At 43.4% G+C, this 14,318-nt stretch overlaps 1 protein-coding gene across 2 annotated transcripts in view; it reads right to left on the bottom strand.

Moving 5' to 3' along the window:
• The window catches only part of Ranbp10 (RAN binding protein 10), a 70,135-nt gene that overhangs the window by 42,700 nt on the left and 13,117 nt on the right, over positions 1-14,318 (bottom strand). For both annotated transcript variants that reach the window (XM_004843015.3, XM_004843016.4), the window contains exon 3: positions 533-585. In XM_004843015.3, the coding sequence (XP_004843072.1) occupies positions 533-585 (53 nt within the window). The remainder of the gene's footprint in view (positions 1-532; positions 586-14,318) is intronic.

Here is a 14,318-nt window from a genome sequence, read left to right as displayed (position 1 = left end):
AACAATGTTCCATGTGGGAAGCCACGTAAAGACTTTGACCTCTAACATGGTGAAGTAACAAAAGAGCCAGGCTTGGGAATACATGCGTTCCAGTACGTGCTTCAGTCCTAGGCAGGTGGGCAAAGGCCAATGGGAGCCAGGGCTACTGAGGCGTATCCCCAGTGAGAGCAAGCTCAGGTCAACTGGTTTTGACAGCAAACAGTTCAAATTCCATGAGTGACAATTATTTGTCAATTAATTTTTTGGAATGGAAGCTCACATGACCTGAGGCCAACAGCTACCTTTCAGGGTCTTCCTCCCACTGGCTTCTCTTGAGATAGGCGCACAGCAAACAAAGTCATCCCCAGCCTCTCAGTTTCCACCATGACTTTAATAGATCAGGATGGAGGGCCGGGGATTTAGCTCAGTGGTTTCACCGCCTGCTGTGCAAGCACAAGGACCCAAGTTCGATCCCCGGTACCAAAAAAAAAAAAAAAAAAGATCAGGATGGAGTGGGAGAGCAAAACAAAGGTTTTCTTAAACAATGACTCACCAGGAAGTCTGTTCATGTTGACACCTTGAGCTGAGAGTCCTATTCCCATGTACCTTCAAAAAAAGCACACACAAAATTTTTGGTTATCAAAATGATTATGCATCTCTCTTCTCAAATAGTTCTTGGTAAGACAAAAAAATGGGAAAAGTAATGAATTTTGATTCCTTTACTAGTGGCTCTCAGAGAACCTCTACATTTTTATCTTTTTTTTTTTTTAAGAGTAGAAAAATTTATTGAGAGAAAGATAGCTCCTGTCTAAGAGAGACAGAAAGGGGACCGGAAAGTGGATTGCCCCTACATTTTTCTTTTCTTTTTTTTTTTTTTACATTTTTATTTTCTAATGGGAAGCACCTTAAGGTTTTGCAGCTGGAGAAACAGGAGGTAGTGTGTATAATCATGTCCCATTGGCTTTGGCTTCGGAGTAAAGTGCCCTGAAATCATGGCATCCAGTCCCTTGGCTTTGTGGCTCCAGCTAAGCCAACGGAATCTATTCCTAGGAAGTACCTAAAGTAAGTAGCTCAATCTTAGGTAATGACTGGCTGGGCGATGTCAGGTCAAACCCACAGGGATAAGCCACTCTGAAGCAAGGCGTCCAAGACCCCTCACACTAAGCTTCTTTTCTGGGTGTCCCAAAACTCATTATCCTCCACCATATACCCTGCTGGCCTCCCAGACCATGCAAAGCTGGAAGGTGGTAAGGTGTGACCCCCAGAAGCCCCCTACTCCTCTCACCCCAGGTGTAAGTCACTCATAGCAAGGTGCAGCCTAAGGTGGAGAACTGTCAAAGATGTTTTAGTGGTGCTCATGAGAAGCAGGCCAAGAAAGGAAGTGTTTTAGTCTAATTTTGTTTTGTTTCTACTATATAGTCCAGGGCCTTGAACTTACTATGTAGTCCAGGCTTGCCTTGAGCTCACAATCCTTCTACTTCAGCCTCCCAGGTTCTGGGATCACCCATGTACACCAATGCACTCAGCTCTCTAAATTTTTATAATATACCAAAAAAAAAAAAGTATTTCTCCAAGAACTTCAAAATAAGAAAAACCAGTTATTATCTTCTAAGAATAAAATAGTAGAAGCCTACACATCATGCCTGATTCTAACCACAGATGAGAATCAACAGGTAGCCTGGGTGTCCAGAAGGCTCAAAACATCCAAAAGGACATCTAAGAAAGCTGAGGTATAATATTATAGTTACATTACAATATAACAATGTGAATACACTTAATGTCATTGAACTGTATACTTAAAAATGGTTAATATGGGGCCGGGGATTTAGCTCAGTGGTTTCACCACCTGCTGCGCAAGTGCAAGGACCCAAGTTCGATCCCTGGTACCAAAAAAAAAAAAAAAGTTAATATGAAGTCAGGAGTGGCAGTGCACACTTGTGATCCCAGCATTCAGGAGGCTGAGGCAGAAGGATCACAAGTTTGAGGCCAACCTGGGCTACTTAGTGACTTCAGGGCCAGCCTAGAACATCACAAGACCCTGTCAAACAAAAAGTTAAAATGAGGGCTGGGGATGTACCTCAGTGGTGCCACACCTGCCTCACAAACACAAGGTCCTGAGTTCGATTCCTGGTACTAAAAAAAAAAAGTTAAAATGAACTAGGAGTGATGGTACACATCTGTAATTCCAACTCTTCAAGAAGGCAGGAGGCCCTCAAGTTCAAGGTCAGCCTGGACAACCTGTCAAGACCTTGTCTTACAATAAAGTAAAACAAAATGGCTAGGGATGCAGCTCAGCACTCCCTGGATTCAATTTCCACTACTGGGGGAGAAGGGGTTTAAAAATTGTAAATTTTATGTTACATATATTTTATCATAAGATTTAAAATATTTATTGAGCCAGGTATGGTGGGCACACCTGTAATCCCAGCACTCAGGAGGCTGAGGCAGGAGGATTGCCACAAGTTCAAAAGCAGCCTGGACTACATAGTGAGTTCAAGACCAGCCAGGACTACACAGACTCTTGTCTCAAAAAACTTAAAAAACAAACAAACAAACAAAATTTATTAAAAAAATAATTACATAGGGTTACCTTAATTTGCCTAATTCCAAGTAGCTATACATTCACATTCTGATTTTCTCTACTGTAATTTTTGCAAAGGACCTTTCCAATATATTTCCCCATCTCAGACATTTTCTTCCTCCCCTGGGTGGCTCAATGCACCTATGTACCTGTTACTTAATACTCCAAGGGCTTCCCAAGCCCCAGTGCCCCTGCCTGTGCCAGTCCCTTAGCTGCAGTAAATGCCCTTTTGCCTTTCTCTGGCTGGCTGTACCACTGGATTTTGGAAGAACAGCCTCTACTACCCAAACAGAAGACCAGGAAAGGTGGGAAGGGTTTGACTTACCCATCTTTTTCTGAAACCAACATCCCCATAATGCTAGGACCAGGAAAAGAGACCAACACATGGGCCTGATAACTTGGCTTACAGGACTAAAGGGAAAGAAAGAGGGAAAAAGGAAAAGAAACATCTTCAAAAAGGGAGCTCCATGACTCAAAGAAAATTTGTCTTCTTTGTTTTGTTCTAGGCAGCATTTGGGACACAGAGTTGGATTGTGAAAGGTCAAACATATGGCTAGGTGTGGTATCATACACCTGTAATGCCAGCACTGGGGAGGCTGAGTCAGGTGGATTGTAAATTTGAGGACAGTTGCTCTGAGAAAACTGCCAGAGGGGGCCAGCTACAAGGAACATCAATAGAAGAAACTATGTGAGCCTACTGGCAGGATTCCCATTAGAATAAAGCCTGGGCCAGGGATTTAGCTCAGTGGTTCCATCGCCTGCCCCACAAGTGCAAGCACCCAAGTTTGATCCCCAGTACCCAGTACCAAAAAAAAAAAAAAAAAGATATCTCTAGAATAAAGCCTGAACATTTTCCCAGAAAAACAGTGGCCCAAATAATCAGCTTCCTGACTTTACATGGTAGAGGCTGCCAAAAACTCCCTCAATGTCTCAGCTGACCAAGCTGAAGATGACCCCAATGACCACAGTCATCAATGCAATCTATACAAGTGCAACATAGCCAGGGGTTTCCCTGACTTGGATACCAACCTTGTCCAGAGGGGCCTAGGCTTGTGCCCACTATGACATGTGGTCCCACACTCAACATACAGGCTTGCTGACAGTAAAGTGAGGGCTTATGTTTGAAGCACATGTGCTTCCTTGGTGACCCCTAACCACTTAAAGCCAGTACAAATAGAGTAAGTCAAGGGTTACCCAGGAAGGATTAGGCTTGATCACACAGGCAACAGGGCTCTATGATTCTGCACTTCCCAAAGGAATGGGGAACCACTAAGGAAGGAACCTGTGCTCAAAACACAAGTTGCTTCCGATGAAAGGTGTGCAGCCTGATTTGAAACCAAACTCTGAACCCTTTTAAAGAACAACAAAACAGGGCCAGGGATTTAGCTCAGTGATTCCGGTGCCTGCCTTGCAAGCACAAGGTCCCGAGTTCGATCCCCAGTACCAAAAAAACCACACACACACAAAACTTGGGCCGGGGATTTAGCTCAGTGGTTTCGTTGCCTGCTGCAGAAGTGCAAGGACCCGAGTTTGATAACCGGTACCAAAAAAAAAAAAAAAAGAACAATAAAACATATTTTACATGCAAAAAACCAAAAAAACCCAAAAAACCCAAGTTGCTTAAGAAGCTGGTGATATAGCTCAATGGTAGAGCATTTACCTAGTATAACTGAGGCCCTCGGTTTGATCCCTAGCACCACAAATAAACAAAACATATTGCTTAGGCCTCCCCACAGGAGAAGCATCTTCTACCTGCAGCAGGTAGCCCTCAACACCTTCCTATAGACTCTCTGCTCCCCAGAAGGGATGGTGTGTCCTAACAGATGGCTTAGGAGCCCCTGTAGAAATCCAGACCTCAAAACTTGAGAATCTGAGTGGATGAGCTAAGGGTACAGCAGCCAGAGGAGGCCAACACCCACCTACATTTGGGGCACATGCCACCTCCAGGTGTCAGTCACACTAGGAGAAGCTCCAAAGGACCCTACCTTGCATAATCAAATGAAGTCAGAGCTGAGCCAGGATCCAAGGGAAATAAGCCCCAACTCATACTAGGTGTACAAAGTCTTTTCTAACAGTAGGATATTTCAAAACTAAAAAAAGGTGTAGACTCCTATCTTCCAGCAAGTCCTAGCAGTAGTACTTGAAGGCTATTATCCAACCAATCAGAGAGATAAGAAAAGCAGATTTAAAAAGAACTATGTATAAAAACCCTGTGAAACCCAGTGTGGTGATACATGACTAACACTCAGGAGGCTGAGGCAGGAGGATCACAAGTTCAAGGCCAGCCTAGGCAAATCCTATCTCAAAAAGCCGTACATGGTAACATATCCCTATAATCACAGAACTCTGGAAGGCTGAGACAGAAGGACCACAAGTTAAAACCCAGTCTGGAGGCCCAGGGATTTAGCTTGGTTTCGCTGCCTGCTGCGCAAGCGCAAGGACCCAAGTTTGATCCCCAGTATCAAAAAAAAAAAAAAAAAAAACCAGTCTGGAGCTGAGCATGGTGGTGCATGCCTGTAATCCCAGCACTCCAGAGGCTGAGGCAGGAGGATTGCCATGAGTTTGAGGCCAGCCTGGGTTACATAGTAAGTTCAAGAGCAGCCTGAACTACATAGAGAGACTTAGTCTCCAAAAAAAAAAGCCAAGCTGGGGCAACCTAGGGACTTAGCAAGACCCTGTCTCAAAATAAAAAACAGAAAGGGCTGGGGTATAGTTCAGTGCAAAGGCCCTGGGTTCAATCCCAAGCATGGCAGTGGGGCATAAGAAGGGAGCAGAATCATCTTTGTTCACAGATAACATGTTCTATATAGAGAGAGAAAATCCCAAATTGCTTGCTCGTGCTCTCTCTCTCTCTCTCTCTCTCTCTCTCTCTCTCTCTCTCTCACACACACACACACACACACACACACACACACACAAACTAGAATAAATTACCTTAACTCTCAACTCTCAGTTGTGTATCTATACACTAACAAGTGAACAATCCAAAAAGGAAAGTAAGGAAACAATTCCATTTATAAAAGCATCAAAAAGAATAAAATATTTAAAACCAGGCATGGTAGCACACATCTATAATCCAAGAATTTGGAAGGATAAGACAGGAAGGTAGTGAGGTTGAAGCCTGCCTGGGTTACACAGTGAATTTAAGGCTGGCCTACCATATAGCAAGACCTGTCTCAAAACAAGAAGAATAAATACTTAAAAATAAATTTAACCAAAAAAATTTTAAAAATTAAAAAAAAAATAGTAAAAATGAATTTAACCAATGAAACAAAAGACCTGGATACTGAAAACTATATAGTGCTGCTAAAAGAAATTAAAGACGCAGGCCAGGGATTTAGGTCAGTGGTTCTGCCGCCTGCCTCACAAGTGGGAGGACCCGAGTTCGAGCCCAGGTACCAAAAAAACAATAACAAAAAAAAGAAATTAAAGATGCAAATAAATTCAAAGATACCCAGATCATGAATTGGAAGACAGGGCCAGGGATTTAGCTCAGTGGTTTTGCCGCTTGCAAGCGAAAGGACCCGAGTTCGATCCCCAGTACCAAAAAAAAAAAAAAAAAAAAAATTAGAAGACAATCTTGTTAAGAAGTCAACACTCCCCATGGGCCAGGGATTTAGCTCAGTGGCACTGTGCCTGCCTCACAAATGTAAGATCCTGAGTTCAATCTCCGGTACCAAAAAAAAAAAAAGGAAGTAAATACTCCCCAAAACAATATACAGAATCAATATCATCTCTATCAAAATCCCAATGATTTTTTTTACAGACATAGAAAAATCTATAAGGAATCTCTGGGACAACAAACAGCCAAAACAATCTTTAAAAGGAAGAACAACATTGGAGAATGAATCCTATTTCCTGTTTTTAAAACTTACTACAAAGCCCTGGTATTCAAAACAGTGTGGGTGGCCGGGCATGGCACTTGGGAGGCTGAGTGAGGCAGGAGGATTGTCATGAGTTCGAGGCCAGCCTGAACTACATATTGAGACCCTATCTCAAAACAAAAACAAACAAACAAAAAACAGCATGGGAGTGCATAAAGACAGATGTATAGAGGAATGTAACAGAATGGAAACAGAAAGCCCAGAATTAAATACTCCATATAGTCAATTGATAGTGACAAAGGTGTCAAGACCATTCAAAGGGAAGTTATACAGTAGTTTTTTTCAACAAAGAGTGATGGACATCTGACTAACCATAAGCAAAAGAATAAAGATAGACCAGGCATAGTGGTATACAGCTTTAATCCTAGCACTCTAGGAAGATCTAAAGCTTTAGACCAGCCTAGGAAACTTAGTGAGAGCCTGTCTCAAAATAAATAAAAAGGGATTCAATAGAAGAGTACTTGCCTAACATGTGCAAGATCCTAGGTTCAATCCCCAGTACTGCAAAACACACACACACACACACACACACACACACACACACACACAGATAAGATACTATTTCATACCCTTTAAACTACCAAGAATAAGACAGTATGGATAGAGCATAATGAAAGCCCAAAGCCAGGCGTGGTGGCACACTCCTATAATCCCAGCACACTTGGAAGGCTGAGGCAGGAGGATCACCCCAAGTTGGAGGCCAGTCTGGGCTACACAGTGAGTTCAGGACCAGCCTGAACTACACAGGGAGACCCTGCCTCAAAAAAAAACAAACAAAAAACAAAGAAAGAAAGAAAAAAGAAAACCCCAAACTCAAACATATTCTACTGGACACACACTGTTGTACCTTTGCATCTAAGTGAGGCAGCAAGGTTCGGCATGGTAAAACTGGTTGGTGAAATAAGTGTGACCAGATTCCAGGACATATGCGCCAAATAATTCCCAAGGCCCTAATATATGGAGTTCTCATGGGTTTCTGTGATGTGTGGAAGAAATAAAGAGATGAAATGCCACTGAAAGCATGCTATCATGGGTTTCCTCATGGTATCCTGCTCTGTGTTCTCCAGGAAATAATTTTATTTTGTTTTTTATCTTGTTTTCTTCTCTTTTTTCATTTTATTTATTTTTAAATTGTTTATTGATACATTTTAGGTATACATTATGATCACATTCATCATTTGGAATTTGTACCTGTACATGAGATATTTTGGTTCTTCTTTTCTCCCATTCCTCTTCGCTCTCTTCAACCCCTCTACTCCTCCCTATTTCCCTGTTTCTGTTTTTTTCCTTCTTTTTCTTTCTCTCCCCACCCACACCAGTTCCCCTTCCCTTTTGAACTTTTTCTTCCTATTTCACAATATCTATTATACATTTTAGTCCTCATTTACACTTTCAGTTTCTCACACCAGAGAAACAATTCAGTATTTACACATGTGTCCTATTTATTTTACTTACGAGTATGACCTCAAGGTGCATCTATTTAGCTATAAATGCCTCTTTCTTTATGGCTGAGTATTACTCCATTAAAAAAAATCTTTATCCAATCACCAATTGATAGACATTTTCGCTGTTACCGAGATTTAGCTATTACAAACTGCTGCTATAAACATGGGTGCACATATATCACTGTGGTATGATGCTTTTAATTCTTTTTTTTTTTTTTTTTTGGTACCGAACCTGAGTCCTTGTGCAGCAGGCATCGAAACCACTGAGCTAAATCCCCAGCCCGATGCTTTTAATTCTTTTGGGAATATTTTAATCCTTTTGGGAATGTTTTCCTCTTTTATTTGGCCCACATTTGCTCTGCAGAGCCAGTTTCTCCCTTACCCTTCACTTTTCAAATAATCTGTTACTGTTTTTGCTTGTCTTGTTAAATTCTTTGAGACTAGAAGAACCTAGAAACCAAGAGGCAAGCACCTCAAAAGCCCAGCAACATAAAGAACTAGAAGAATGACATTAGGAGGCCATATGACGGATCTCCTCTGGTGACCTCTGAAAACACTGAAAATGACTGCTGGGTCCTCACTAAAGTTGACTAACTCAGCAAAAACAGGTGGTTAAATTTCTCTTTACAGGGATCCTGAAGTCATCCAATGCCTTCAATAAAGACAAGTCCACAAGGGGTCAGGGATTTAGCTCAGTGGTTCTGACGCCTGCCTCGCAAGCGCAAGGTCACGAGTTCAATCCCCGGTACCAAAAATAAAAAAATTTAAAAAAAGACAAGTCCACAAGTGAAGGGATCAGCTCTACCATTGTCAAGTCAAGGGAAAGCCAGAGAACCAAGGTGTCCTGATCAAAGAAGGGGATTCCTTGAGAAAGTAAAAGCCAAGCTAAGACACAGTAAAGGAGACAAAAAGTTAAAACAACGGTGCACACCATGTAGAAGCAGCAAAATGTGCAGGGCACAGAGGCAAGAAACTGCCACCTGATCAAGGAACAGAGGGTTCTGTGTAGATGGGTCACAGGCTGAGCAAATTAAAAAGGGCCAAAGCTGGAGCAGGAAACAGGCTGTACACAGGCAGCCTACCAGCTAGCTTAAGAAGTTTAAACTTCACAGGAGGTCAATGGGAAGCCACAGAAGGGGTGTGGCAAGGGCACAGCTGATCAAACAGCCACTATGTAGAAAGTGGATTTGAAGAAGCAAAACTGGATACTCCCAAAGCCATCCTAGTGGAAAGTGACAAGGGCTGGACAAGGACAAGAGCTGTAGGGATGGATGGAATAATTTGGAGCACGCCAGGCACTCTTTGGAACACGGTGAACTGAGTTGGGGAGGGGCTTGAGAGACTCAGAACACTTCCCAGCAAAACCAGTCACCAAGTCAATTCTCTGAAATCCACTTGGAAATTCTGGGGGCAAAGTACTTGCCCAGAATAAGTAGCAGCCATTTGCCAGCTCTCCCCTAGCTCTGGCGCTGACAACACGCACAAATCCCTGAACGAAAAATATACCTGCAAGGAGCAAATATACTGGACACTCTCAGATTCACATCTCATCTCTGTGCCCAAGTTCACCATGGGCCCAGGGGCAAGTCACTTGGTCTCTGAGGACCTGCTTCATCAGCTGTTTCCAAGAGTCAGGGAACCCTCAGCACAGCCACTCACCAGGATCAATCAGACAAAGGAGGGCTTGGGCTGGTGCTGGGGTGGGGGTGGGGAGACAGACGGTGGATGACTGTTTATACAACCCTACTCTGTCCACTAGTTTATGCACTGGGGGTTCTTCCTGCAGTGGAATCTGGTAAAGTAGTCTACCCTTACAGGCCTGAATCTTGAGACATTTAAAAACAAACGCCTCCGGGGTATGGTGGAATATGCCTGTATTCCCAGTGTTTGGGAGGCTGAGGCAGGAGGATCATCTTGAGAGGCCAGTCAGGATTACATAATGAGTTCAAAGCCAGCCTGGAATACCTAGCATGACCTTGCCTCAAAAACCAAATAAACACTTGAGCAGCTGGATATAGAACATGCCTAGAATCCTAGCACTAGGAAGCTGAGGTAGGAGGATTTTGAGTTCAAGGCCAGCCTGGGCTACACAGGGAATTCAAGGCCAGCCTGTACCACATAATGAGACCTTGTTTCAAACACCCTTCCCTTTAAAAAAAAAAATGCCTGTTTACTTGGAATTGCCAAGGAGAAAGGAGATGAGCATTTGCTTCCTTGTTAGTAATGGGATAGAAACACAAATAACAGGCTCTCTTGTGGTGATATAGGAGGGAGGGAAGCAGCAAAAGCTCCTACTCCCTAAGCAAGTGACAGAATATAGAGCAGCTTGGCTCCCTGATGCTTCACTTTTTCATAGGGTTTTTCAGGTAGCAGGATAGATCTAAGGAGTCTGGGGTGAGATTGGGTATTATTTACCCCAGAGCATGAGTGACAATGAGGTAAATCCACCTGATTCGCTCCTACATGACAGCAAAATGGAAAGGAAACGCCACTTCTTACAGAAGTCAGCCAGCCAGGAAGTATGGAGGGACAACAGACAAGCTCTTTGTGGCACTAGGGCCATGAGTCGGCCTCTAACTTCTGTTTCTGCCCTTCACTGCCAAAACCACAGCACAAAGCTGGAGCTACAAGAACAGTCACTCTGGCCCCCATATGGCTGCAGAGAGAAGAGGGCAGCAAGTGGGCACTCGGGCTGGAGCTGGGTGGAGGCCCACGAGACAGCCTCTTGGGGAGGAGGAGCCACACCTACAAGTGGGCAGCAAAGGCCTCAGCCAACCACACTCAAAGCAGATGGCTGATCACACAGCCAGGTCCACCCCACCACCACCTCAGGGGAGGCATGTGTGTCAAACTGGGGCCCTAAAAGAGGATTGCCTTGAGAACACGGTAGCAGCTCCTGGGGCCTAGGCTGTCGAACACTCACTCCTGCCCTCTCTGGAGAGATGTAAGCACACTTGTCAGCTTGGATCATTTTTTATTTTCTTGTTGGTTTTCCAGAGTATTTATTTATTTGTTTTGTGGCACTGAGTCCTATTTATTTATTTAATACCGGGGGTCGAACTCGGGACCTTGCGCTTTTGAGGCAGGCACCGGAATCACTGAGCTAAATTCCCGGCCCTTATTTATTTTTAACTGTGAAGAAAGGTCTTGCTAAGTTGCCCAGGCTGGGCTCCAAATTGTGATCTTTCTGCCTCAGTCTCTCAGAGTACTGGGACTACAGCATGCACCACCACTCCTGGTCTGCACCACCTCATCTGGCCCCAGCCCTTCTTTTTATTTTGAGACAGGGTCTGGCTAAATTGCCCAGGCTTGCCTCAAATTTGCAATCCTCCTGCCTCAGCCTCCCAAGTAGCTAGGATTATAGGTATGTCCCACCATGCCCAGGACCAAATTTTCTCTAATTAACATGAATTATTTTTGTAATCATATAAAAATCATTTTTAGGAGCCAGCTAATGAAGAATTGAATGACCCTCATCCATCTGACTCTCTTTGGATCATTCCAGGGCAACATTTCAGTGATGAGGGACACATGAGAATTTGGCTTTCATGGTCAGCTCCTCAGCCTACCAAGAAACCTGAGGCTTGATGGAAGGGCAGAGGCTGTGTGGAAAGAAAAGAAGAAATAGTCAAAATTCCTGCTGAGCAGGGGAACTAGGACCCAGGCTCACATGGCACTTTGTGGTCCCAAGCACAACTCAGCACGTGTCAGCAGACCCTGCTGCAGCGGGACAGACTCACCACAGCTCCAACTGACCACAGACTCTTCGGTGACCCAGGCAGGCCTGGTGATGGACAGAGGACATGACCTTAGAAACCAGGGCTACTTGACTCTCACACCTCCCAGACACATACAAGGATAGAGGGAAGACATCATTCCTTTGTTGTCCTCTCCCACTAGGCCTGAGAGAGCTGGGAGTATCCCACACTGGGACTCGTGGGCAATAAGTCTGATATTCCCTTCCTGCCTTCAGGAAGGAAGCAGCCAAAGAGTTTTAAGAGGCAGGAGCACTTCACAGCAGGGCTCAGAGGCAACACCCCAGACTCTGAAAGGCTGGTCTTATGCACTCCAGCCTAATTCAGTACAGTTGGTCTTGGATTTCAAACCATATCTCAAGTTTCGTATCAGAAAAGGCCAGGTTGGATCAAAGGACCCTGAGTTTCTTCTAGCTCTGACCTAGAGACTTCAATTCTTGGCAGAATAGCATCAATAATGACTGAGTTCTATTGCAAATATGCTGTACCCAGATGCAAGCCCGAGATGAAGCAGACCTTAAAACAGCACTCAAAAAGTTTCCAAGGGAGGGGCCGGGGATTTAGCTCAGTGGTTCCGGCACTTGCCTCAAAACCGAAAGGTCCCGAGTTCGATCCCTGTACCAAAAAAAAAAAGTCACCAAGAACCCAGGTGTGGGTGGTACATTCCTATAATCCCAGCAATCTCAGAGGCTAAGGCAACTTAACCATTTAGCAAGAATTTATCTCAAAATAAAAAAGGTAAAATCTGGGCATGGTGGTGTCACCTGTAATCTAAGCACTTGGGAGGCTGAGGCAGGAGAATCCACTGTCTGAGGCCAGCATGAGCTACAAAGTGAGTTCAAGGCCAGCCTGAACTACATAGTGAGACCCTGTCCCACCTGGCAAAAAAAAGGGGGTGACTGGGGATATAGCTCAGTGAGAAGGCCCTAGGTTCAATCTTCAGTGGCACAAACAAAAATAAAAATAAAAACAAAAACCAATATGGTAAGCATAATGTAGACATACAGTCCAATGGAACAGAACATAAAGGGCAGAAATAGTAAATGCTTTTTGTTTTTGTTTTTTGGTACCGGGATTGAATTTGGGACCTTGCGCTTGCAAAGCAGGCAGCGGAACCACTGAGCTAAATCCCTGGCCCTCGTGGCCAGAAATAAACTCATACATTTATGGACAAATTCTTTTCAGTAAGAGTGCTGTCAGCAGTTTGTAATAGCTAAATCTTGGAAACAGCCCATATGCCCATCAACCAACAAATGGATAAAGACAATGTGTTTTTTTATACAACAGAGTACTACTCTGCCATAAAGAAGGACAAGCTTCACATATTTCTAAGTAAATGGATGGACCTTGAAACCATACTAAAGTGAAATAAATCAGACACACATAATTAAATACTGCATTGTTTCTAGGTGTGAGAAACTGAAAACAGAAACAAGGACCACAATGTATAATATTGGGAAATGGGAAGAAAATGTTCAAATGGGAAGGGGAACAAGGGAGGTGGGAGGGAGAAAGGAAGGAAGGGACAAGAAAAATGTGAAAATAGAAGGAAAAAATGGAAACAAAGCTTTTGGGAGGGGAGGGGGCTTGAGGGGAGTATGAGATAAAAAAATTAATTAATTTAAAAAAAAGAGTGCTGCTGAGAGTGGTGGTGCACACCTGTAATCCCAGCACTCAGGAGGCTGAGGCAGGAGGATTGCTGCAAGTTTGAGGCCAGCCTGAACTACATAGTGAGACCTTGTTCCAAAAAAAGAAAAGAAAAGAAAAGAAAAAGAGTGCCAAGTCCATTCAATGGAGGAAATGAAATGAAACTGGGACAACTGGTTTTCCACATGCAAGAGAATGAAATTAGACCCCTTCTCATATCATATTAAAATTAAATCAAGAGGCTATGGATGTAGCTCAGTGATGTAGATTCAACCCTAGCACCAAAAACAAATTTTTTTTTAAGTTAAAAAAAGAAACTAAATAGCTAAACTGAGCATAATGGTACACACTTGTAATCCCAACTACTCTGTGGGCCAAGGCAGGAGGACCTTAAGTTTAAGGCCAGCTTGAGCAATTTAGTGAGACCTGTCTCAGAATAAAAAATAAATTGGGGTAAGGCTACAGCTCAGTGGTAGGGCATTCCCGGGTTCAATCCCAAATACCACCAAAAGAGAGACAGAGAAAGAGGAGACAACCTATAGAAAAGACGAAAATATTTTCAAATTATAAGTCTAATAAGGATTTGATATTTAAAATAAATTTTAAAAGTCCTGAAACTCAACAAAAAACAACCAATCACAAAATGACAAAAGATTTGAATAGATATTTCTTCCAAGAAGATATACAAATAGCCATATGAAATAAGTACATGAAAAGATGCTTAACATCACTAGTCATAAGGAAATGAACAACAAAACCATAATGAGTTACTGCTTCACTCTTAGAATGGCTGTATCAGGAAGGAAGGAAGGAAGGAGCGAGCGAGGGAGGAAGGGGAGAGAGGAAGGAAGGGAGGGAGAGAGGGAGGGAAGGAAGGAGGGAGGAAGATGACAAGTATTGGCAAGGATGTGGAGAAACTGGAAGCTTCATCCACTGTGGGTGGGAATGTAAAACTGTGCAGCCACTGTAGAAAATAGTTTAGTAATTCCTCAAAAAGTTGCAGTCGGAGATTTAGCTCAGTGGTTCT

Source organism: Heterocephalus glaber, unplaced genomic scaffold (assembly GCF_053883595.1).
Source record: "Heterocephalus glaber isolate CG9 unplaced genomic scaffold, H.glaber_assembly_v1.0 deba00000071, whole genome shotgun sequence".
Taxonomy (NCBI): domain Eukaryota; kingdom Metazoa; phylum Chordata; class Mammalia; order Rodentia; family Bathyergidae; genus Heterocephalus; species Heterocephalus glaber.
Note: the sequence above shows the minus strand (reverse complement) of the source record. Positions and strands in the feature narration are given on the sequence as shown.